Source organism: Mustela nigripes, chromosome 16 (assembly GCF_022355385.1).
Source record: "Mustela nigripes isolate SB6536 chromosome 16, MUSNIG.SB6536, whole genome shotgun sequence".
NCBI classification, from domain to species: Eukaryota; Metazoa; Chordata; class Mammalia; order Carnivora; family Mustelidae; genus Mustela; species Mustela nigripes.
The window spans coordinates 37,186,940-37,213,576 of NC_081572.1; the positions used below are offsets into that span (position 1 = coordinate 37,186,940).

General features: G+C 42.3%; 1 protein-coding gene across 2 annotated transcripts; it reads left to right on the forward strand.

Annotated features, from left to right (window-relative positions):
* Positions 1-1,157: 1,157 nt before the first annotated feature.
* On the forward strand, positions 1,158-14,331 carry LOC132003542 (protein SLFN14-like). 2 transcript variants are annotated; one of them, XM_059379076.1, is made up of 7 exons: positions 1,158-1,264; positions 2,196-2,414; positions 3,495-4,610; positions 6,087-6,215; positions 7,926-8,640; positions 9,406-9,556; positions 9,668-14,331. In XM_059379076.1, exons 3-7 carry the CDS (start codon positions 3,551-3,553, stop codon positions 10,238-10,240), a joined length of 2,628 nt encoding a protein of 875 aa, XP_059235059.1. In that variant the 5' UTR covers positions 1,158-1,264; positions 2,196-2,414; positions 3,495-3,550; the 3' UTR covers positions 10,241-14,331. The 2 variants fall into 2 exon arrangements, with proteins under 2 accessions (XP_059235059.1, XP_059235058.1); XM_059379075.1 differs by having other exon boundaries at positions 9,406-14,331.
* Positions 14,332-26,637: the final 12,306 nt, after the last annotated feature.

The window sequence follows — 26,637 nt, forward strand, 5'->3', positions numbered from 1 at the left end:
CAGAGATCACAAGTAGGCAGAGAGACAGGCAGAGAGAGAGGGGGAAGCAGGCTCCCTGCCAAGCAGAGAGCCCGATGTGGGGCTCAATCCCAGGACCCTGGGATCATGACCTGAGCCGAAGGCAGAGGCTTTAACCCACTGAGCCACCCAGGCGCCCCTCAAGATCCTTTCTTAATCACATCTACAAAGACCTCTTTTCCTTATAAGTTAAGACTTACAAGTTCATAATCATAATCATTGGTGGCTATTATTCAGCCTACTACGAGAAGTTTGCTCCAATTTAAATTTTGTTGTTGTTGTTGTTGTTGTTAAAGATTTTATTTATTTATTTGAGAGAGAGAGAAACAGAGATAGCGAGAGAGAGCACAAACTGGGAGGGGAAAGGAGAAGCAGACTCCCCGCCGAGCAGGGAGCCTGACTAGGGGCTTAATCCCCAGACCTCAGGATCATGACCTGAGCCAAAGGCAAACACTTAACAGACTGAGTCACCCAGGCACCCCCAAGCTTGCTCCAATTTAACCAGCATCCCCAAATGAGGTAACTCCCTCATCTGTTTATTTTTTTCATTTAATCGGGTTGTTTTAATTATAAAAACAATTGATGTTCAGTGTAGACATTTGGGAAAGACAAAAAGTTAAAGAAAAACAAAAAGGAAAGGAAAAGAAATTAGATTAAAAAATCGCGCGTAATCCTTTCACCCAGGAATAGTCAGCCCCTCACCAAGGAGCATTTTTTCTAGGCTGGGTCTTGTGCCCAACAAAAAGGAAGAGCAGGAAAAGGAAGATAACGGTAGATAGGAGAGAACAAGTGATTTGGAGGGCAATGGAATATGCTGGCAATTCTCATAACAGACATGTACAGGACAGCCTAATTTAAAATAAATGTAGAACTACAAAATGAAGAAATGATGTCAGCTGGGGCAGGAGACGCCTGAATGCAGATTGGCAGACGTGACACCGATCTTCAGAGGGGGGAAGTTTAGCTTTGGCCCCTCACTTGAAAACCCCTGAATGTGTCCATTACCACTTCATTCACTCCCAGAGGTCAGAGCCTGGCCTGCTAATCTGCCCTGTCATAGGCTTTTCTTGAGTCCTTATCAGCCTTCCTCAGTGGGTCAATGTTATGAAGACCAAGGGAGTCTGGCAGAGTTCCTGCTCCTCCCAGGCTGATATCAAAGGGCAGCAGGAGCTGTGACAGAAGGCAAATATTCAGACCAGAGCCAGACGAGGCACTGAAACAACAAGAGGAAAAGCAAGAGCATCAGGTAAAAAAATAATAATAATTTTTTTAAAAATCTCATCCATCTCATCTTAGGGGTAATTCTTGTTTGAGAACACAAAGGGCTTAGTAAAAGAGTAGCTAACTTGTAAACTGGCAAAAGACAGCGAGTGAGTAATTTGGGAAAGTGTAGAAAGGATGTTCGCATGAAACTAGAATCTGGAAAACTTTGTATCTATCATAGTCATTATCGGCACCCAAGCAACATCCATGAGACTTGGCAGTCCAGAGAGTATAGGTCTGCTAGTTCAAAAGCAATTAGATTTCTTCTGTGGGACCCAAACAGTGGAAATTATAGGAAGACAAATTACAACTGAAAAATCAGGAAGTAATTTCTTTTTTTTTTTTTTAAGATTTTATTTATTTATTTGACAGACAGAGATCACAAGTAGGCAGAGAGGCAAGCTGAGAGAGTGGGGGAGGCAGGCTCCCTGCTGAGCAGAGAGCCCGATTCGGGGCTCGATCCCAGGACCCTGAGATCATGACCTGAGCCGAAGGCAGAGGCTTTAACCCACTGAGCCACCCAGGCGCCCCATAGGAAGCCATTTCTAACACAATTGTCAGAAAATAGAAGGGTCTAATCTGAGAAGTAGTGAGTTACTGGTTGCTGGAGGTGTTCAAGCAGTTGTTGGAAAGCAATTTGTTGGGAGTTGGGGATATCATAGAGAGGACTTAAGAATCAGACAAAAGGGAGGCCCTGGCTGGCTCAGTCGAAGGAGTATGTGACTCTTTATCTCAGGTCATAAATTCAAGCCCCATGTTGTGTATAGAAATTACTTAAATAATTTTTCTTAATCAGATAAATGGTTAGGCTGGAAGATCTTTAAAGTTCCTCCATTACTTCTGTGATTCCATTATGTGAACACAATGTTATCAGAAATTTCTCTATGAGCCATTCTTTGTACATTTACCTCCAGAATATGCTCCTGGATGAAAAAAAACAATTCATCAGGTTGATTCTGGTTTGCCTGAAGGAAGTGAGAAGAGCAAACTAATGGCAAAGGAGGATAGCCATCCTGCAGGATGCCTGTTTTTTCCCCCTTTGTGGGTATAAACAACACCCACATGGCCTCTGCTTGGCGAAGATCACACAGAAGAAATGGCTTTCTTCTCCTAGAGGAAGAATTTTCATCTGGGTTAGTAAATTTTTTTTTTTTTTTTTGCCATTAACAAAAGCTCAGGGTGTTGTTTCTGAAACATTAGCTGCAGAGCCCTGATTTCAGTTTGGGTGGCTCTTCTCTGGTCTGTGAAGTGAAAAGGACATTGACTTAAGGACTGTGTCCCAAAGGCTCTGGCCTCTTCCAAGCCTCAGATGTTCCCACGGCACAGGGCAGAACTATTGAGGAGGGAAAGAATACTCCTGCTCCTACCTCACACTCTGTATGGAGAGATGTATTGAAGAAATGTATTTTTAGAAGAAGCTTTGAGGAGCTACACTTATTTCTGCCTTTGGTATCAATAGACATTCTTTCAGGAGTAGAATTTTTTAAATGTATAAAATAGGGCATAAAGAATACCAAGTTTTATATCTGTCTGTTTGGTTTTTTTTTTTTTAAGATTTATTTATTTATTTATTTATTTGACAGAGAGAGAGAGAGATCACAAGTAGGCAGAGAGGCAGGCAGAGAGAGAGAAAGGGAAGCAGGCTCCCGGCCGAGCAAGGAGCCCAATGTGGGACTCGATCCCAGGACCCTGAGATCATGACCTGAGCCGAAGGCAGCGGCTTAACCCACTGAGCCACCCAGGCGCCCCCATATATTTGTTTTTATAGCAAGACCTTCTACATCACATATGCCCCTAGACTATTCTCCTTTAGTTCTCTATTGCCTTCCTTCCTTTCTCCTTTGAATTATAAATAGGAGCATCTTCTAATTTTAATCTCTGTTTCTGCGTATTTTCCAACAACTTTCTTTGGCTTCTGTGCCAAGCCAAGCCCTTTAGATCTGGGCTCACTGTTGATTCTTTCTGATTCTAAATGAAAAACAACTAAAAACGTCAGCAATGTAATTTTTCTTTGATGGCAAAATATTAAGCATTCATCTTCATCTATGCCCGTTCATGCTGGAAAGGCTCGGGGTCTTGGCAAAGTTGTTAGAGACCAGTAATATCTAAGATTATTTCTAATATTAAAATGGATCTCCAAAAATTTATGACTTTGAAGAAAATATTGTAATTGCTGGCATTCTTGTTAATGTAGAAACAATGTTTCTGTCCAGGTTAGTTACTGGAATCTCCTTCTGTTAACTGTTTGGAGCGCTGAGGGGCCAGTGGGATGGCCAGCTTCCAGAACGACATGGAAATGCTCTATCCCGAGACAGTTGTACACGTGGGCAGAGTGACTTTTGGAGAAGAGAACAGGAAGAAGATGACCAATGGCTATCTGAAAAGAACTGAGAATAAGAAAATCATCCAGGCCACGTGTGCCCTGTTAAATTCTGGAGGAGGTATGATCAAAGCGGAGATTGATGATAAAACCTACAGTTACCAATGCCACGGGCTGGGACAGGATCTGGAAACTTCTTTCCAAAAGCTCCTTCCTTCCGGTTCACAGAAATACCTTGACTATATGCAACAGGGGCACAATCTCCTGATTTTTGTGAAGTCCTGGAGCCCAGATGTTTTCAGTCTCCCCCTCCGGATTTGCAGCTTGTGCTCCAATCTCTACCAGAGAGCTGTGACCTCCACAGTCAACCTGAATGCGGTCAGTTCCCTGGAGCTCCTCAGAGAGAAGCAGTCTAGAGCCCAAAGAGGGAGATCAGGGGTGAAGGAGCTCAGTTCTCAGAAAGTTCCCAACAGAGACATTCAGGAAGAAGAAGACATGAGGATGTCTGCCTCAGAGTTGTTTCAAAAGGACAAACTCACATATAAGGAGAAACTCAATTTTACTGAGTCAACCCATGTGGAGTTTAAAAGGTTCACCACCAAAAAGATCATTCCCCGGATTAAAGAAATGCTGCCTCATTATGTTTCTGCATTTGCCAACACCCTCGGGGGATACCTCATTTTTGGGGTAGATGATAAGAGCAAAGAAGTATTTGGATGTAAGAAAGAAAAAGTGAACCCTGACTTACTAAAAAAAGAAATAGAGAACTGTGTAGAAAAGTTGCCAACGTTCCACTTCTGCTGTGAGAAGCCACAAGTGCATTTCACTATCAAAATCTTGAATGTGTACCAGAAAGACGTCCTGTACGGCTACGTCTGTGCGATTCAAATAGAGCCCTTCTGCTGTGTTGTATTCTCAGAGACCCCGGATTGCTGGATCATGAAGGATAATTCTGTCACAAGGCTGACGGCAGAGCTCTGGGTGGCCATGATGCTGGGTGTTCAGTCAGGTAAAACAGAAGGGAAGTTGCAATCCCGTCCGCAGGGAGGAGCCCCTTCTGTGTCTCCTGCGGCTGTTCCATCAGGTGTTTTAGTTGAAGCATAGAAAGCTATTTTGCTTGCAAATATTCTCCCATTACAGGGTTTAAAAAAAAATACATTTTCAGTTCCAGGGTCCCTGGCTGGCTCAGTCGGTGGAGCATGCAACCCTTGATCTCCAGGGAGTGAGTTTGAGCCCCATGTTGGGTATAGAGATTACTTTAAAATAAAATCTTAGAGAAATATATTTTTCAAGTTCCAAAGACTCAGAATATGAACCTTTGAGGTCAAGAAATGCTTGGATGTTAGTCCACTTTGGGAAAGTTATCTCATCAGCCATGAATTAGTGAAAGTTCTCTTTTATGCACGGTAACTGCCTATTAAACATGCACTGACAAAATGTGTCACTCTAAAGATGGTATTTGAGAGAAATGCTGTTTAAGGATGACTCCACTAATTCTTTCCAGGGAAGCTTGTTGACAAACTTGAATGGTTCCTGTAACATTAGGAACTAACACCTTATCCAGCGGGCTTGGGACACCACCAAGTGGGGAGGGAAACCATGCAAAAAGGAGATGCTAGGCAGATCTGGTGGTGGGGGAGGTCGACTTCCAGTGCTTTCACTTCCTTTTCAGTTTGGCTGGGAAACAGCCCTGGTGATTTCTAATCAATCTGTAAAGGACCTACTGGCTGAAAAAAGCTTATCAGTTTGCCTTCACGGTCAATATGTTTCCAATTTGATAAAAGAAGCTGGGATCAAGACTTGAGTGATTTTGCTGGACCATCCTCTGGTCCCAAATTTGAGTTTACTTTTCTCATATACACACACACCCCAAACTAGAGATCCTGCCACCTTCTGTTCCATCTAAACCTTGAATGGGGGGCTTAAACACATTATAACAATATAAAAAAAATATTGTGCTTAACTTTTCCTGATCCTCCCCACTCCCTGCCTTTCCTCTTAGGGTTGAAGCAGAATCAGAATATTAGAGTTAGAAGAAAATGTAGGGGTCACCAGCTCACTTTGGCACAGGAGAGAGGACAAATGACTTGCCCAAGATGAGTCACACAGTGACTTTGAAGATGGGTGACACCGCTGGAGTCCCCAGGCTGCCTTTCCCAATATATGTGAACTGTTTGAGGCATAGAAGGTGTGAGAGGGGCTCAGGCACGATGCACAGCAGATGTCAACAGCAGTACGAGAAATAGAAAGCGGTTTCTGGGGCACCTAGGTGGAGTCGGTTAAGCATCTGACCTGATTGCGGCTCAGGTCAAGATCTCAGCATCATGAGACTGAGTGAGCCTCAGTGCTGGTGTGAAGCCTGCTTAAGATTCTCTCTTTCTTCCCCATTTAACCACCCTCCCTCTCTCCCCCTCTTTAAAAAAAAAAAAAAGGAAAGAAAAGCGTTTTCTTTTTGATCTGAAACAACTTCCCATTATTTGTTTAGCAACTGCCAGTTTGACCACTGACTCCAGCTTTCCCCTGTGCACCCCAGTTCCAACAGCACTGGGAAGTCCATCATCTCCCATGAAAGTCCTAGAATTTAAGAGACCTCTACAACAACGTCTGTTTCCAGGTATTCCTTCTTCATTTCTGCTGAAAGGACTGTTTTCTAAAATTGAGTTGGGGGGCGCCTGATTGGCTCTGTCAGTTGAGTGTGTGACTGGATCTCTGGATTGTATTTGAGTCCTACGATGGGCATAGAGTTGACTAAAGAAAAAAAAAAGAAAAAATTAAGTTGGGAGGAATTGGTAGTAATTAGTCCAAGGCTTTCTCCTTAGAGGAGGTCAAATGTAGGATTCAGCAGATGTAATGGTCCTGAAACAATAAACATGATGACCCTTGATTCTTAGTTGTTGTATCCACACTACATTTTGGGGTGCTTTAGGGTTTCCAGTCACATATGGTTTTGTGTTCCAAATTTGAGAGAATTTAGTCTAAATTCCTTAAGTCTATACCACAGGAGAACTGCCCCCTGGCTTTCCAATAAGAAGATGGTGAGCCATGGGGTCACCTGGACACATCCTAAAGCAGGGCTTCTCAGTCTGGAGACTATTGACATTCGGGCTGGATAATCCCTTTTGAGAGGGGCTGCCCCATGAACTGTTGGATGTTTAGCAGCATTCCTGCCCTCTACCCACTATAGATGCCTGTAGCCCTGCTGTAGTCATGACAAAAAATATTCTAGATGTTGCCAGAGGTCCCCTAGGGGGCAAAATTGCCACAGGTTAACAATCAATGTCCTGAAGGCAAGTTCTTACTTCCCTGAAGCATCAGGTACACACACACACACACACACACACACACACACAGAGAGAGAGAGAGAGAGAGAGAGAGAGAAACCTGTAGCAGGAGGGAATACCTTCCTAGCAATAGCGGGCCACTTCCGGTTGAGGAGGGAATGCCAGCAGACTTTTCTGTGAGGACTCCTCCTGCACCTTCCCCTGCACGAGCTGCCAGAAATAGGAACTTTAGAGTCCTAGCCTGTGAAGAGAGGAGGTGCTTTCTTTTAAAAAAAAATATGAATTAATTTTTAATTTTAATTCCAGTATAGTTAACATACAATGTTATATTAGTTTCAGGTGTACAATACAGTGATTCAGCATTTCCATTTACTACCTGGTGCTCATCAAGATAAGTGTCCTCTTAATCCCCTTCACTAATTTATCCACCCTCCCCAGCCCGCCTCCTCTCTGATAACCATCTGATTGTTCTCTGTAGTTAACAGTCTATTTGGGGGGTTGTGTCCTTTTTCCCCTTTGTTCATTTGTTTTGTTTCTTAAATTCTGCATATGAGTGAAATCATATGGTATTTGTCTTTCTCGGACTTATCTCCCTAGAGATAAGTCTCTAGATCCTTCCGTGTCATTGCAAATGGCAAGGTTTCATTCTTTTTATGGCTGGATAATGTATTATATACCACATCCTGTTTATCCATTCATCTATTGATGGACACTTGGCTGTTTCCATAATCTGGCTATTGTAAGTAATGCTGCAATAAACATAGGGGTGCCCATATCCCTTCCTACTAGCGTTTTCATATTCTTCAGATAAGTACCCAGTTTTGTGATTACTGGATCTTTCTAGATAGGTCTCCCAAGGCAAGGGAACAAAAGCAAAACCAAATTATTGGGACTACATCAAAATAAAGAGGGGGTGCTTTCTTTGCACCCAAGGAAACCCATAGTGCCATGGCTAGATTCATTTCTTCCTCTGATGTTGCAGGAATACTTACAATATGCTTTTGTAAATCTTAATTAGTAACTTCTATTTCTTGCATTTTCAGTGACATGGGAAGAGATACAATTTAAACCAGAATCCCTCTGTAAGAAGCTCTTCTCAGATCATAAAGGACTCAAGGAATTAATGAAGACACAGATATATCCTTGTTCTCAAGGGATTGTGGTATTTTCTAGAAGCTGGGCTAGTGATGTTGGCTTAAGGAAGGAGCAGGATGTCCTGTGTGATGCTCTCCTAATAGCAGTGAACAGTTCACTGATACTCTATACGATCTTAATAAACCCTGGTTGGAATGGAGGGCTTGAGTATGCCCGAAATACTGCTCATCAGTTAAAGCAGAAACTGGGAACTGTCGGTGGTTACACAGGGAAAGTGTGTGTTATCCCGAGGCTGCTGTACCTGTCCAGCACACAGCATGGCCCTGATGAAATCCCCGTGCACTATCCCACATCCTACAGGCTTGCCACCAAGGATGACATGGAAGACTTGTTGCAAGCCCTTATCGTAGTCTCACTGTGTTCTAGATCCCTTCTGAGTGACCAGCTGGGCTGTGAATTTTTCAGCTTGCTCATAGAGGAGCAGTGTGAGTCGCTTTCAGAAAGCCTTCAGGAGACACGAGAATTGTTCATCCACTGCTTTCCAGGAACCAGGAAGACAGCCCTGGCCATAAAGATCATGGAGAAAATTAAGGATTTGTTCCAGTGCAAAGCTAAAGAGATCCTTTATGTTTGCGAAAGTGACTCCTTAAAGGATTATGTGACGTAAGGGTTCCACTAACTCTTGGTTAAAATAAACACTTTAAGTCAGTCTTTTCCCCAGGATCACCGAAGTTTAATTTGTGCTTTTAGATGTATATTAAATTTGGTTGTATCTTGCTTCCTCTAATATACTGAAACATACCATCAAGGAAAATTGAGCTAAGGAAACACAGTAGCAGTTCCAGAGAGGCATAGCCCTGCAGACTTGTAACCCTACTTGACAGGTAACAGAACTAAGAACCTCCTGACATTTTCCTTACCAAAATCTCGAGAGGCTTTGGTTTTGTACTATAAGTAAGTGGGGGAAATAAGACTTGCTTTAAAGGAATTTGTACTAGCTCATATCTCTTTTGCACATAAAATTCTGTCTCTAGGGACCTGTTCTCCAGCTCTAAAAAGGACAGAAATTTAAGTTATCGTAGTAACAGGCATAAATTACTTTTGAGATTTCCTCTGCATGTAATAGGCTTGTCTTCAGAGGTTGCCAAGCTGCAGAAAGAGACTAGCAATAGAAATAAAAATCTACCTGGGTTCATTTCAAAAAGTTTCCCATGCAGATTTAGTTAGATAGCCTCAAAGAGTAAGGTTTGCAATTATATATTATTCTGTCTGTCAGGTCACTTTTAAGTAGAGAGGGTTTTGTTGTGTTCAAGCTACCCCAGAATCAGAGAGTCAGACTCTAGGTGAGAACTAGCCTCTCATTCCAGTCTGCCTAGCATTCTCTTGCTTTATATGCCTGAAACCTTATTTTCTCTTGCATCCTTACAGCCAACAAACCACCTGCCATGCTGTGACCCGGAAGACCTTCTTACAGGGGGAGTTCCTAAAGATTAAACACATAGTGATGGATGAGACTGAGAATTTCTGCAGCAAATATGGAGACTGGTACCTGAAGGCCAGGAGCATCACCCACCCCAAGGTGAGGGGAGCTGAAAGTGAAAACCTTCATCGTGGGATTCTCTGGATTTTTGTGGACCCTTTCCAAGTTCATCATGTGGATATTAATGGCCTTCCCCCTCCATCCGCTCAGTTTCCTCGAAAAACAATCACCAACGGGATCCACTGTGCTCTCGAAATAGCAATGGTCATGAAGGAAGAAATGAAGAGAATCAAAGCCAATCCGCCCTCCGGTATGTCCCCAGACACACTATCATTGTTCAGGGAAGCTGCCTATGAGGAAGCAGCACATGCCCAGGCCCTGCCTGGGGTGTGTGAGACAGAGGCGAACCTGACTATGGAACAGATTGTGAAGCGGGTGGCAGAAAGGTGTCACGACCTGTTCCAGGGTGGCTATCGGCCCAAAGACATTGCGATTCTGTGCAGGAAAAGGGAGGACAGAGGACGCTATGAGCCTGCACTGCTGAAAGCAATGGAATTATTTGAAACCCGTGGAGCAACCAAGGTTGTGTTCAGCCAGGCCTCCGGGGTTGGGGGCAGTCACATCATTTTAGACAGTATTCAGCAGTTTTCAGGCCTGGAGAGGAATATTGTATTTGGGCTTAGTCCAGAATGCGCCCTGTCAGAAGAAGCTCATAAGCTCTGCTTTGCTTCACGAGCCATTAAACACCTCTACCTGCTCTATGAAAAGAGGGCCGCTTTCTGAAAGTTATTCTCACAATACAGGCAGCCAGAAAGAGCAGAGTCCCTTCTCCCAGGCAGGTGGCAGCAAATCCTTCTCACGTATTATCAGTGAGGAAATTGAGGCACAGTAAATATGGCATGGAGCCACAAAAATGTCTCTAGGGATTGACCCTTCCCCTCTATGTGCTGTCATTGTCTTCTTCCCCGTCCACATCACCTCCTGCCTGTACAGTCATAGTGGACTGTTGATTGGTCCCTTGCCTCTGGTTTTCCTAGTCCGGTCCATCTTTCAGGGACCAGAGGTTGTCCTAAATAGAGAACAGAGTGTGTGACATCCCCTGCCAATGTATCTGCAGTGAGTCCCTGAAGTCTTTAAGCCAAACCAATTTCCAGGTCTTTCCATGCTGTACCCTGACTTACTCTCCTAATGTAGCCTTTGTTCTATGTCTTCTCCCAATATGTCTAAGGTACCCCAGTCTCGCTGGCCTATGTTGGGAGTGGGAGGTAGGATGCCCTCCAGGCTACTAACTTTGACTCGGTCTCTCAAGGGCAGCACCTTGGTCAGACCTCCTACTGGCTATGGGTCTCAAGCTTTATGGGCCCAGAACTTGATTTCCTCTTTTTGTTAACTAGGGATTAGTCTCTTGGGAGTGGTTTTATGCTAATCAAACTCACAAAAAACCAGTGCACAGATGAAAATCTCACTCTGTCAATTCACAATGAGGACTGTAGTAATATGTGGACCAGATACTTTAGCTTTTCAGTCTATTCAATAGTAACATAGGAGGCCAAATTATATAAGCATAGCTTTGCAGCAATGGTAATCTCATTCAAATGTATGAAGACTCCAAGCATTGTCAGACTATTGCAATCATCTCTAAAATAGGAATATTTGGGGGGCAACTGGGTGGCTCAGTGGGTTAAGCCTCTGCCTTCAGCTCAGGTCATGATGCCAGGGTCTTGGGATCGAGTCCTCCTTCGGGCTTTCTGCTTGGCAGGGAGCCTGCTTCCTCCTCCTCTCTCTGCCTGCCTCTCTGCCTACTTGTGATCTCTCTCTGTTAAATAAATAAATAGAATCTTAAAAATAAATAAATAAAATAGGGATATTTCCACCACAAGGATTAGACAGGTCCAGTTTACAAAATAAAGCAAATTTAGAATGCTGAGGGTGGCTAGGTAGTCCATATCCTCTGCCTCAGATGAAATTTCTCTTCTCTCCTAGTTTCTAAAGTTTCCAGGTTGACCACCAGCCTTCCCCCTCCCTCCTCCCAACACACACACATACTTTGCTCCCATTCATTCTCCACAGGTAGATAACATTCACCTTGGCTCAACACTGCTTGTACTCTGCGGCTGGCCTGGGAAGTATTCTGTCTCTAAGAGGTCTTTGCACATCCTCAAGCTCTTCTGCTATGACTTGGTGTTAATGTTAATCTAACTCTGAGTTTCCACGGAGCCTGGAGGGCAACTCTACTGCCTCTACCTCCCATACACACTCCTGGCTCCTGGCTGCGTTCTCTTCTCAGCCTTCAAACCCTCGTCTGCCCCTCTACCTGCTGAAATCCTTGCTTGTCAGTCAAGTCCTTGTTCAAATGCCCAACTCCTCAAGGAAACTTTCACCCTCCTCCTACCTTAAATTTGGTCTCTCCTTTTGTGGCCATTCTGTGGCTTAAAAGACTTTTAATGATAATGCCAAACTCATTCTAAACGGCCAGAGATGTAGCTGTTGGCATCGTCAGATCACTAAATACCTTTCTGTCATGTCTTCTTTTCAAAGTATGTGAAATAGAAATAAAAATCAAAGTTCCCTTTCTCTAGTCAGCTCCCCCAAAGAGTGAAGCAATCTCGCTGTTCTGTAAGGATATTTAAGTTGCTTTTGGAAATATTCTTATTTCCAGATTGTTTTAATTTCTGGAAAGGTTTAAGACAACCTTATTGATACTGAGGAGTCATGAATGCAAAAAAAGAGTGTGCAAATAGTCCTCTGGCTATAATTTCAGATAAGACCCATCAGCTTTCCAAGAGGTGGGAGAGCAGACAGGGCTGGAAAAGCATTCATAGCAACCTTTTTAAATTGCTCAGGCCACCAGATGGGCCAGTCTGAACCCAATGGGCAGCTGTCTTGATGTATGGATTGAAGAAAACTTCTCCCCTGCTTCTTGCTTCTTCAATTCCTCCTTTTTATGTTTCCTTGGCGTTTGGGGAGTACTTTGGGTGGGAGAGATTGAGTTTAACAATTAATTAGCTTTCAATGAAGCGAAAGATACCAGTGCAGGAACATTTGGATAATGGGAGATGTGTGAATTCTCTAAAAATAATTTAAAGAGCCAAAAGTGGAGAGGGAGTAGGAGAACAGAAGAAACAGGGACCTGCTACATTTAATCACAAGCCTCAGTACCATTCAACTTTTTAAAACCATATGTATGTATTATATATTTTTTTAAAGATTTTATTTATTTATTTGACAGAGAGAGATCACAAGTAGGCAGAGAGGCAGGCAGAGAGAGAGAGAGGAGGAAGCAGGCTCCCTGCTGAGCAGAGAGCCCGATGCGGGACTCGGTCCCAGGACCCTGAGATCATGACCTGAGCCGAAGGCAGCGGCTTAACCCACTGAGCCACCCAGGCGCCCCTGTATGTATTATATTATTTGATAAAATAATTCATTTTTGAAGGAATTGTTTTATATATCAAATCGGAGAGTCTATCAGTTCTTAGTTTCCTCAAATGGCTTAGTCTGGCTTAAAGTAGAAAGCCTAACTCAATGGTTCTCAACCCTGACTACTCATTAAAATCAGGGTCAGAGGGGCTTTAAAAATACCTGTGATCTGGTGTGTGGGGGTGGTGCAGATGGTGCAGTCGGTTGAGCACCCGACTCTTGATTTCAGCTCAGGTCTTGATCTCAGGGTCATGAGTTCAAGCCCCAAGTTGGGCTTCACACTGGTTGTGGTGCTTACTCAAAACAAACAAACAAACAAACAAACAAAAAACCTAGTGATCAGACCACTCAACTCAACGTCTCCAGGCATGGGCTTGAGCATCTGCATTTGTTAAAAGTCACCCAGAAAGGGGCGCCTGAGTGGCTCAGTGGGTTAAGCCTCTGCCTTCAGCTCAGGTCATGATCTCAGGGTCCTGGGATCGAGTCCCAAATTGGGCTCTCTGCTCAGCAGGCTCCCTGCTCTCTTCCTCCCCTCTCTCTGCCTGCCTCTCTGCCTACTTGTGATCTCCCTCTCTCTGTCAAATAATAAATAAATAAATAAATAAATAAGTCATCAAGATGTTTGTAATATTACACCAGGTTGAGAACTATTGAACCCAAGTCTGTTCACTCTGTTCTCAAACAGATGTCTGCACACATTTCTCTTCCCATCAGACTGTGGGCTTCCTGAGAGTAAGGATGGTCACTTACACATCTTTATTTCCCCAAATGCCACTAGTGCAGTGCCTCAAATGTGGCAGGTGCTCAGTAATTATTTGTTGAATGGACTTGCTTCCTTCAGAAAATCAGAATCTGCTAGAGACAATGCCTCTATTCATTGAAATAGTTAGCTAATTTTGGAGCCTTCAAAGAGGTCAGTGTGCAGAATAATCAGCACTGAAATAATGAAGAATAAGAGAATGAAGGAATTTAAGCTGTTTTTAGAAAGGGGCAAAATTAAAGGTCCAGATTACTGGAAGTTCATTAGATTTGAGTTTGAGATTTGGCACTGGCGGGGGCTAAGAGTAATTGACTTAGAAATGTAAACTTTTCTATATACTCTCAATATACTGCATAAAACTATTTGTTTGATAAAGTAACTTACCTGTGATAAGCATCTAAAATTTACTTTGAGGGCACCTGGGTGGCTTAGTGGATTGAGCCTCTGCCTTCAGCTCAGGTCATGATCTCAGGGTCCTGGGATCGAGCCCCACATCGGGCTCTCTGCTCAGCGGGGAGCCCGCTTCCTCCTCTCTCTTTCTCTCTGCCTGCCTCTCTGCCTACTTGTGATCTCTGTCTGTCAAATAAATAAAATCTTAAAAAAAATTTTTTTAAAATTTACTTTGAAAAAGAAGGGTGATATAATTCTATTATGCAAATTTGAGAAATGGACAAAGACAAAATAAAAAGCTCTTACCATCTCATTATTCAGGCATAAGTTTTTTTTTTCATTTTTGCTTATTTATTTGCATTCTTCTTTGATATCCTAAAGTAGTATGTTATGATCCTGTTGTACAATCAGTTTTATATCCTGTGTGCATTTTCTCCTTTGAACATTTTTGTGAAGTATTGTTGTAGATTGCATTAGTGTCCCCAATTCTTCATCACTCTCCCTGCTATACTCTTTGTAGTTCCTAACACTAGATCAGGAGGATATTTCCCACCCCCATGGTATGTGTGTGGTCATGTGACTTCATTTGACCAATGAAATGTCAGTTGTTGTCATGCACACAGAGACTTTACCATTTCAGCAGTAGGCCTGCTCTCTTGGGCTTCTTCTCTGGCCACACAAAGACTAGGTGTGGGCAACCCACCAGTCACTGATGAGTGACAGATGGGAAAAGGACTTGGCACTCAGCCAAGTTCGACTGATCCTGGCTACGTTAACTGAAACCCAGCACATCTACAAATGCCTATGTGAGAAATACATGGTTATTATCGTCCACCTGAGATGTCAAGGTTTTTGCTGCAGGCTATCATAATTTTACACTATTAAAATTAAGCCAGGCACATAGGCATACAGCCTTTTCTTTCTTTGGTATATTTATAAATCCCCAGAGAGGAGATTCCTGGATCAAAAAGGTAGCCTAGATAAAAGACTCACCTCATTTATGTAGGGTTTTGATGGGAAATGGATAGGAAAAGCCCAAGGACTGTACTTGACCATGCAGATGCGTCACCTCCAATGAGAGAACAAGATGCTGACATCAGATTTGATGACAAAAGAGCATTGGTGTCTCAGAAACAGCTGCATGGAGAATGAAACCAAGGCTCATCACCCTAGCCCAGGACCTAAGAGGAAGATCTTAACTTGGAGAATTACAGATGGGACCATTGTACAAACTTAAGATTATACAGAAAAGATACTCTGGTTACTTGAAACCAATGCATGGTACTATCTCAGAGAAAAAACAAAACAAGATGTCTTTGACCATCAAGGACTTTTTTTTCTGAAGAGAAACTGTAGCATGGAGAACCCCATTTAGGGAAAGGGGAAGAAGTGGAGAGGTAAACTAGATTTCCCAGGAAGCTGAGCTGCCCCAGTTTCCCTAAGGTTTTAGGGAAGCTGCACATAAAATTGTTTCCGAGAAGCTTCTATTTGAAATAAGTACAAAATTTAAAGTAACTGTATACGACTATTTATCAAGTGCTTAGTACAACCAGCAACTAAGGCTGGTTGCTAACGCTTTGCCTACATTCTCACATCTCTGTGAGGTAGATACACATTATCTCCATTTTAGAGATGATAAAACTGAGACACAGAGAATTTCATTTTCTTAAAGGTTCCTGTCTGGTAGGTGTCCACGCTGGGTAAATAAGTGGACCCTTCGATATGGTACTCTTAACCTTGAGAATGTATAAATACTCTGAAAATACTCTCCGGGGTGGGGGGCTCATGTTTGCTCTCAGGATCCTCTGTAAAACTCATCTCTAGAAAGCACTGTGTTCCACTGTAAGAGAAATAGCTGACTAGCCTATACTGTTTCCTATATTTAACATCTGTCACGTCTCCCAGAGACTCCAGATCATTCTGGAAAATCTCACTTTTGTCTTCTATAAATCTCAGGATTAGATTTGGGCCATATTCCTGACTCATCCAAGGTCAGGTACTCCTAATAGGAAATGCTGCTGTATCTTGGCTTCTCCTACTGTGACATTGAAGGTGATTTAGAATGCAAAGTCTCCACATTCCTCTTCCTTTAAAATCCCTTAGAATATATTTATACCCATATCTATCTATCTGTAAGAGTAGAGCTTGCTGGTTATCAAATGAAATGGCATTTCAAAAGATTCAGGGACAGTGTTTTCCCTCTGAATCTACCTCCCCCATAAAAGGAAAACGGGTCTTGAGCTGCCCCATCAATACCTTCCATTGAGAGGGGAACATGATTGTGTCAGACTGACACTGACCTTGCATTCCAACTCTAAATTAATTTTCAGTAAATGAGCTTCAAAGAAATAAGTTTTCAATTTTGTTCCTTCTTTCATCTCTGCCTAAAATGCAGGAGAAGAATGAGAAATTAGGACGTAGCTACTATGTGCCTTCTCTTCTTAGTGTTTACGTTTTCAAAATTATCTCAGGCTATTTGAATTTAAAATCCACCTTCAGGGTTACGTGGGTGGCTCAGGCAGTTAAGCATCTGTCTCCTGATTTCTGCTCAGGTCCTGATCTCTGGAGCCCTGGAATCAAGCCCTGGGGTAGGCTCTCTGCTCAGTGGGAAGCCTGCTTCTCCCACTCCCTCTGCCCTCCTCCCAGTTTGTGCTCTCTTTCTCTCAAATAAATAAATAAAATCTATAAGAAAAAAAAAAAAAGCAACAAAATCCATCTTTGGGGCGCCTGGGTGGCTCAGCCAGTTGAGTGTCTGACTTTTGATTTCGGCTCGTGTCATGATCTCAGGGTCGTGGGATTGGGCTCTGAGGTGGTCATGGAGCCTATTTAAGATTCTCTCTCTCTCCCTCTGCACTCACGCCCAGCTCATTCATGCTCTCTCTTCTCTCTCTAAAAATAAATAAATAAAATACTTAAAATTCACCTTCACCCATGCTTTAATCAAGGAAGGCTATCTTCTTGGCCCAATTATATAGCTTGGAAGAGATATATGTTGGGCCAGGGTGGGGGAGTTGGGGAGTGAGGGATCCAGGAGCTTCCTTCCAAAACAGTTTGATATGACCAATACACACTATCAGTCAATGGGTAATCCATCAAAATACTTCTACAGGTCCATTCCTGTATCTTCTACTCTACAAGAATATAAAAAACCTATATATAACTATAACCTATATATAACCTATAATAAGTACTATGTGTCAGATGCTGTGTAAAATGTTTCATTTTAAGATTTATTTATTTATTTATTTATTTGAGAGAGAGGGAGAGTAAGAGAGAGCATGAGAGGGGAGAGGGTCAGAGGGAGAGGGAGACTCCCTGCCGAGCAGGGAGCCTGATGCGGGACCCGATTCCAGGACTCCAGGATCATGACCTGAGCCGAAGGCAGCCGCCAAACCAACTGAGCAATCGAGGCATCCTGTGCAAAATGTTTTAAACATTGTATCTTTTATCCTCCCAGCCGCTGTTGAATTATATACCACAGAATAAGGTGGTGTTCAGAACAAGATCCTAAGGGTCAGTCTGACACTGATCTCAGGATCAAGTTAATCTCCCCTTTTAAGACTCCACTTCCCCTCTGTAAAACAAAGATGAAATTCATACCTGTGCCTTAGATAAAGATGAGGATTAAAATAAATAATACATTGAAGTAAATGTGACCAGTGGATGGAACGCTCTTGATAAATTTTGGTCCTGATCAGATTTAATTTAGTTGAGGAAGCTATACTTAAAGGTAAATACCTTTCCCAAGATCACAGACCTACTAGGTTCTGAACCCAAGATCTGAAATCAAGTCAACCTGACTCCAAAGTCCATTTAAGCCTCTATGCCCTTCTGCCTTCCTGTACGTCAAAGCCGAACTCATGAGTCTCCATATTAACAGGAATTTATTTGATTTGATACTGAGACTAAGATTGGGTATATTTTGAATATTGTGATATTAAGCAGCAGGGTGATTGTTAACTTTTAAAAATTTTCTGCAAAACCAATAGGATACCTAAAATGACCTACATAATGGACATGTTTCAGAAAAGCATCTTCTACACTAAGAATCTTCAAAACTATACCTTTCATTACCAGGTCTATTTTTGCAGAAAGATTCAGAGTAGAGAGGGACAAAAGAAAACTCACCCCCATTCCTGCTGCCATACCACACAGCTGTCCTTATTTCTGCTTACTCATCTCCAGTGTCAGCCCATCGGCAGATATATTTTAGCAGAGTTGTAATCACAGTGCACAATACATTTTGTATCCTGTTTGGCTAGATTGCTCTACATGCCCTCCTCACCCTGCAGTCTCCCGTACAGGAAGTGTGACATTGTTTGTGTGGCAGCTAAGGGAGGGGTGACTTTCAGGGTAGCAGAGACTCTCTGGTGTGCCTGTGGGTTTCTTCGCTCCATCTACTTGAACCTCTGTCCACAGAGAGGAAGATGATGATGGGCCAGTAAAAGACGCAAAAGCTCTTGAGCAAACTCCATAAGATACTCGGATGGGAAGGGAAGTGCAGACATTTGAGGGAACTCAGCAATGGAGTAACACAATTAGGACAGAAGCATTCTTCTTCCTTCCTTTGCCCACAGGTCACTGTGGGAAGCTGGCACAGGGGGCTGTGTGCTCCCTGAAGAGTAGGAATTGCTGGGTGCACCGCCCAGGTCTAGAAAACCAAATCCTGCTTGCCCAAAGGTACCTAAGCAGTGCCTTCCAAATTTACCTGACAAGAATCACCTGTGTGATTGTTAAATTCCAGATTCCTTGGACCCCACCCCCATGCTCCCTCAGCTCTAGAGCAGGTGCCTGAGAGTCTGTACTTTGGAGACCATTTGGGAAGCATTGTATTGAAGGTTGAAATGCATGGACCAGTGGTTGGATGATGGAAGAACACCCCACCCACTAAGGTTGCTTTGCAGCATTAACCATAGCTTCCATGGGGCTGAGCTTGAAGATATTCATGTACTTGTGTGGGTTTCAGAGTTGAATGTGACAAGGTTCAAATATGGACTCAAGCAGCCAAATGTAATCTGGGCAGGTTAACTGATTTTTTTTTAATAAAATGGAAAAGAAAAATCTCTCAGATGCTTGTTATAAAGATTAAGTGCTTGTGTTGTTGTTGTTGTTGTTGTTGTGTGTGCTTGGCACAAACCCGAGTGTCAAAAACAGTAGCTATTAAAACACTACTAGGGGCACCTGGGTGGCTCAATGGGTTATGCCTCTGCCTTTGGCTCAGGTCATGATCCCAGCATCCTGGGACCGAGCCCCACATCTGGCTCTCTGCTCAACGGGGAGCCTGCTTCCCCCTCTCTCTCTACCTGCCTCTCTGCCTACTTGTGATCTCTGTCCGTCAAATAAATAAAAATTTTTTAAAAACCACTACTAAATTCTCAGAGCCTTGCATATGGTCAGACTCTGATTAGGAAAGCTATTTTATCAACAATGTTACTTAACCATTCTGAAGCTTAGTTCCTTCCCAGGGATCAGGAGGTACTATGAAATGCTTATTAGGACAGGGCTTGGCACAACACTAATCTTCTATGAACAGTGGCTATTGAGACATCCTCTGGCCCCTGCTGTGTTTTTCTCAGTGGACACTTTTCAAATATGATTTTTTTTTAAGGTTGTGTCTCTCCAGTAATTTGTGGGTTGGAATACTTTTCTGAAATCAGATAATTAGCCACTCTGTTTGCCACACGTAGGCAATGTCATAAAGTGATAACGCTGGCCAGATTTGGTACAAATTGGATTTGGGTGGCAATCTGTAATACTAGTAATTGCTATGACAGTCCACCATGAATATTAAGCCAATAGATGGTGATAATAAGAGACAGGAAGTAAGATTCTAGTAGTTCCTGAACCTGGCTAACCATACAACCACCGGGCATCTTACAAATACTATTGATTCAGGCTCTAGAAGGAGCAAGATGGCGGAGGGATAGGAGCCAGAGATATCATCAGGTCTCAGGAGTCAGCTAGATAGTTATCAAACCATTCTGAACACCTACAAACTCAATAGGAGATCAAAGAGAAGAGCAGCAATTCTAGGAACAGAAAATCGACCACTTTCTAAAAGGTAGGACATGCGAAGAAGTGAATCTGAAGTGAGCGGAAAATAGACTGTGGGGGGAGGGGCCGGCTCCCAGCAAGCAGTAGAGCAACAGAGTACAAAATTGGAACTTTTAGAAGTCTGTTCCACTGAGGGACATCGCTCCAGAGGCTAAGCAGGGGGTGGAGCCCTCACAGGGGCAGTGTAGTCTCAGGACCTGCCGGGTCACAGAAAGACTGCAGGTGTCTGAGTGTGGCAGAGCTTCCAGTTATCGGAGTGGGGAAGTGGGCTGTAGAGATGGAGCCAAGCAGTCGGTTTTCAGCTCAGGATTACCTTAAACCATGATCCAAGGCACAGTCAGGCCATTGCTTTTCAGGCAGGGACCCAACAAGCAGCAGATCTGGGGAGACCCCCATCTTCCTCTCCCAGGAGGAGTGGCGCAGGAGTGCACTGCAGGAATCTGCTGGGTTTGGAGACTCAAAATGGGGTTGTGCACCAGAGACAGAATGCTCAGTCACAGGCCAGGTGAGCACAGAGTGAGGTCAGAGATGAGGGAGATGGGAGGGATTGACTGCTTTTCTCTGAGGGCACACGGAGGAGTGGAGCCCTGAGCTCTTAGCTCCTATGGGCCAGAGACTGGGAGGCCGCCATCTTCATTCCCAGCCTCCAAAGCCTTATGGAAAGCGTTCAGGGAACAAAAGCTCTCGAGAGCAAATCCTAGGAGAAGACTTAGCCTGGCCCCTGGCAAGGACAGTGCAATTCCACCTCGAGCAAAGACATTTGAGAATCATAGCAACAAGTCCCTCCCCCAGAAGATTAGTAAGAACATCCAGCCAAGACCATGTTCACTGATCAATGAGAACTGCAGAACTCCAGAGCTAGGGGAAAGCAACACAAAGAATTCATAGCTTTCCCCCCATGATCCTTCAATCTTTCAAAGTGAAAATTTTTTTAATTTTATTTTTTTCTTATTTTATTTTTTAAAAATTTTCTCTGCTCTGGTTTGTGGTCCCCGCTATACTGATGGTGTTGATAAAGTTTTCTTTCTCCCATTTTTTCTTGCCTTTGTTGATAACATTAATATATTTTTAGGAGCCAAGCATCCAGGGATAACCAGAGAGATGTAGCTCATATCATGCATTACGAGGATGAGACCAGAGATATTATTAGCTGAAAATCTGCTCTCTTAGTACAAGACCAATGATGGTGGGTATTAAGGAGGGCACATATTGCATGGAGCCCTGGGTGTGATGCATAAACAATGAATGTTGGACATTGAAAAAAATAAAATAAAATTAAGAAGTTTTAAAAAATAAATACATGAATAAAATTAAAAGATTAAAAAATATAAAGAAAGAAAGAGAGCAATGCAAAAAAAAAAAAAAGGAAACCATTCTTTTCCTTTTCTATTATTTGCTTACAAGCAACCTTATTCTTGCCTCTAATCAGATTTCTTTAACTCCAGAGCCGTTTAAACATACCTGTATTTCTTATCCTGGACACTCATATTTGGCCTCTTTTGTTTTTAAGCCCTTATACGGGAGTAAATAAATGACTGAGAGTTTTACTGATTTTAAGTTAGAGCACAAGCAATCTGGCCACAGCTACCAACATCTAGGATTTAAGGGAAGTATTTGACTCCAGGATTATGTTCTTTTACTTTCCCATCACCTAGCATAGATTTGGCTGCAAATGGCTGCAGCAACATGCATGTGACCCAATTTGAAATACACCTTTCAAGCAACTTTGACTTCCTCAGCACTCTTGTGTTCCCAGGGATTTAACTATAATGCTTTCCAACATGTTATTTGTCTCACATATTAACAAAATCCCTCATCTAATTTCAATACATGTTTACCATCTTTTTGAAATTACAATCTTGTTTTCCAAATAAAAATAAAATAAATTAAGATTGAAATGTATCTCTCAAGATGAGACTCTGCCAAAATGGAATGTTCTGTAATTCATATGGTTTACTATGGTTTTGCCACTTCTTTTCTGTGTGGCTCATTTTACAGATGATAGCGTGAGGCCCAGGCAAGCTAATTGATCTCAGGGCACATAGGTGATGTAGCATCCTGTCCTCCTAGTACTTCCACACAGCTACCAGGAAAAGGCAGCATGACCAAAAAATGCCAGGGAGATGAGGTCTTCTAAATAACCCCATGTAATTTTTCAGTTGCTGCCAAATGTCTTCTTAGCAAATGTCAGTGAAGTCTCAGGTATCTGGTCAGGGTAGAACCACTGTTATTCAAACAGCAAGAGAAAAACAGACCAGATACTCTCTAGTGCTGAAAAGAGGAAGGAAAAATAGTCACTGATTCTACCTATTGTTTCAGAGAAAATATCTCTCTTCTCTGAACTAGACGATCAGTGAGGCATTGGCTTTGCCCAAACTAGGCTATTAGTGTGATGACAGAATTTAACAGTATGTGCGACTCTTAACTATTATCATCAAAGTGGCAGCGAATACTATCTTGCTACCATCTGAGCAAAATAGCCTGTAACATCAGCCTTAATGGGCAATGACAGCCCCTTTTTCCTGGCAATGTTTAAATGCTTCACAGAATTCAAAACAGGAGACTAGAGCTTGGATGTCTGGTTGACTTATCTGCATGTTTGTCTAGACATCATCTCATAGAAATAGTAAAACCCATGTGTTTGGAGAAAACTTTGATTTTGTGGTGAGTGCTCTGACATGAGGATCAAAAAGCAGTTTAAATCATTTCTGTTTTTATCATCTTTATAATTTATATAAAAGGTTCAAGATATTGATGCAAGGGCTGGGGGTAATATACAAGCAGAGGACTCAGTGCTGGTCCAAAGAGAAGAACTAGATTCTTTTGTCTGATCTCTTCAAATGTTTGCTGTACCCCAAAATGATGGACTCTTATGTTTCACCATGAATGAAAATTGCAAATATTACTTTCCCTTATCAATCTTTTTCAAACTCCGTGGACTGAAATGAAAACTGTTACTTTTAAAACCATGGTTTAGGGGCGCCTGGGTGGCTCAGTGGGTTAAGCCTCTGCCTTTGGCTCAGGCCATGATCTCAGGGTCCTGGGATCAAGCCCCACATTGGGCTCTCTGCTCAGGCCTCTGCCTGCCTCTGCCTGGCTCTCTGCCTACTTGTGATCTCTCTCTCTGTCAAATAAATAAATAAAATCTTAAAAAACAAATAAACAAACACGGTTTAACAGAGAGGAGAGGAGAATATGATACAACCACACACACCCACCCCCCGACAGCTCCCGGCCCCTCATCCCACTGACTTCCCTTGGATTTTTCCAGAGCAACAATCGCTACCTGGTACTTCACGTGATTGTTTCTCTGCTGTCTCTCTCTCTCTTTCTGAGAATGGAAGTGCCAAATGGGCACAAATTTTGTTTCGTTCCCTTTTGTGTCTCCAGTAGAACTAGCATGTAATATACCCTCAATGAAAAGGTTATTAAGTGCCAAGAAATGGAGATAAACACCAAACAATGAAGGCTAGAATTTATAAAGAGAAAAATGGACACTGGTGATTTTGTTTTACACCTCAGACTTCTCTCAGTTTGGTGGAGAATACTGATATGTCTGTGTATATAATATATACACATATATGTCAAATATAATCTTGGAAAGGTTTATATTGTGAGAATAAATATACATCGAAGGAGAGGGAAAGGAAGATATACAAATACAAGACAAGTGATATAAAAAAGAAAAGAAAAAGCTATCTGCATCCAAATCCATTTTCTGCCCAATTCTTTTGCTTTCCAAGACACTATGCTTTACTAGCCACCTCCTTAACTTCCTGTGGGTGGAGACCCTTTCTTATCTTTCTGATATGCGGGTCACTATAGTAAGTGTGGTTCCTTGGCTTCTGGAAGTTATAAACTCCCACCTCTTCACTATTGCTTTGGTGTTCCATCTTTTCTATTGCTCTAAAGCCAAACTCTGATTGTCTTTCTTACCATCAGCCTCGCCTATAGAAGAAAGTCTGTACAGCACAAACCGGTACCAGTACTCCTTTCACCAATGACTTTGGTAAATGGATGTGCCCTCTGGGCATTCTTACAGAATATAACCTCCCACTGAGTGGTCTGGTCTCACATAATATATTCCCTCCTGCAAAGTCACGTTTCTGAGCCATTTTGTCTCCTTCTAGAACTGTATCCCAGGGAAACTCGGGCATTCCCACTTGGTTTGGTGTGGACAATCATTCTCTCCAGGCTTTTAAGAGCCACTCAAGCAGTGAACTTGTCCTATTTTCTGGATCTTCACTGGCTGTTAAAAGCTATGTTGGGAAAGTGCCCCAAAGTCTATGAATTCTTGTTAACCCAGACTCAAGTTCTGTACCACTCTGCCCTGACACCCTTAAGCAAGCACCATCGTATTCCTGCTGGTACATATTAGCTCATTCCTCTACCTCCTTTAGAATGGTCATGACCAATGACTAAGGTTCTTGATTAGTCTCAAAACATGCTTATTCTTGTTTATGCAATCCTTGTTTCCCACTTTTCTGCACACTCTTTCTACCTCTGGTCTGGTCTGACTATAAAAGCATTGTAAAGGAGAACAAAGAGGTAGAAGAAAATCATGCTCTATTTTAATAACCAGTTGACAAGGAAGACTCATGGGGACATTTTCAGACTTACAAAGAGAATCATAATGCATGCATTCACATAGGGAGATAGCTTCATCAAATGGATAGAGTTACTATTTGTTTTATTTTAAAAGGAAGGCTTCATTAAATGAAAAGATAGAAAGCACATGCAGTTATTTTTTAAAAATTCACTTTAATTACATTCATTTATCTGGGAGGAAAATCGTTACCCTTTTAGATAGAAGGTGAAATGAAATATCATCTTTAGGAAGAGATACAATGTTTAGAGGTAACATAGGTATGAACTAGAGGAATTTAATAAATGGAGATTTTCTATGGGTGGTATTTCAACAAAAATACTACTGAATGTTGACCTTTAAATTTTCTCTTCAATATTGCTTTGAATTTGAGTTGCTAGCACTCTTTACTTGGAATATTATTAGAAATGTACATAAATTTTGGAAAGTTAAAAGAGAACCCTGCACCTGTTGGAACACTCACGCTTTGCTTTCTCACTTGGAAACAATAAATTGCAAAATGCATTTAAGCAAGCTAATTTCCTGCTTGAAAATGCTAAATCACTTCTGATTTCCCTTTCGTGTTTTGCTAAGAGGGAACTTTAATCTTGTGCCCTAGTAATGACAAGGTAGATACTTTCTGTATTTCTGTTAGGTGCTCTCATTTACATCGCTTATAGCCTTATATAACAAAAACCATCACCCACAAGACAGAATAGAGATTGAAAGAATGAAAAACAACATGAAATTTACAAACTATATACATGCAGACATAGAAAAACTTGTTGCCAGCCATCCGTGAGCGATGATACCAATTACCCAAATTGCGTGCGTTCATGCTTTAGTTTTTAGAGCACTCTTGTCTTGTTATTGCTTCATAAAAATATAGTTTTTGTTACTTCTATGTGTGCTACTTGCTTTTCTTTTAAATATCTTATTTATTTTTTTGACAGGCAGAGATCACAAGTAGGCAGAGAAGCAGGCGGTGGGTGTGGGGTGGGGAGCAGGCTCCCTGCTGAGCAGAGAGCCCCATGTGCTAATTGTCTTATGCAGCCTACTGGTTTTATATAATCAAGTTTAAGTACTTTACATTGAATATTTTTGGTCTATATATAAAGAGTCGAATATATTGATGAGTCAAATTTTAAAAAGATATAATTTATTATAATCACCATGTTCTTTGAATGAGAGATTTATTTTATTATTTAATTCATGTCCCATAAGATGCTCCCCAAAGGTTTTTCTACCTTTTTCTTGGGGGAGGGGAGGGGTTAATAAGGTTGTTCAGTTGATATAACAATAGATTTATGGCAGCTATAATCCACTTAAATAATGCCATAATCTCTCCTTACCAAAAGGCATCTGAAGTTTTCCATGTCACATCTTCAATAAAGGGTCCTATAGTTTGGAGTTTTGGAGAATAATGATGGTGAATTTTAAAATATTATAAATTAGGGGCGCCTGGGTGGCTCAGTGGGTTAAAGCCTCTGCCTTTGGCTCAGGTCATGATCCCAGCATTCTGGGATCGAGCCCCGAATTGGGCTCTGCTCAGCAGGGAGCCTGCTTCCTCCTTTCCCTCTCTCTGCCTTCCTCTCCACCTACTTGTGATCTGTATTTGTCAAATGAATAAGTAAAATCTTTAAAAAATATTTCAAATTAAGACAATGTATTTTTCTCAAGCTGGAAGCTCAATCTGTTCTTTTAGCTTTAGATATCTTTCATAGCTTATCAATAGGAGATAAGATTGAAAACCACAGTGGAGGGCGCCTGGGTGGCTCAGTGGGTTGAGCCGCTGCCTTCGGCTCAGGTCGTGATCCCAGGGTCCTGGGATTGAGCCCTGTATCAGTTCTCTGTTCAGCAGGGAGCCTGCTCCCCACCCCCCTCCGTCCCGCATCGGGCTCTCTGCTCAGCAGGGAGCCTGCTTCCCTCTCTCTCTCTGCCTGCCTCTCCATCTACTCGTGATTTCTCTCTGTC

Excerpts from the sequence above, each read along its gene's own strand:
- LOC132003542 (XM_059379075.1), top strand. The coding sequence starts at position 3,551 with ATGGCCAGCTTCCAGAACGACATGGAAATGCTCTATCCCGAGACAGTT. Across the intron at positions 6,216-7,925 it reads ACAACAACGTCTGTTTCCAG|TGACATGGGAAGAGATACAA; the intron begins GTATTCCTTCTT and ends TTGCATTTTCAG. Across the intron at positions 8,641-9,405 it reads TCCTTAAAGGATTATGTGAC|CCAACAAACCACCTGCCATG; the intron begins GTAAGGGTTCCA and ends GCATCCTTACAG.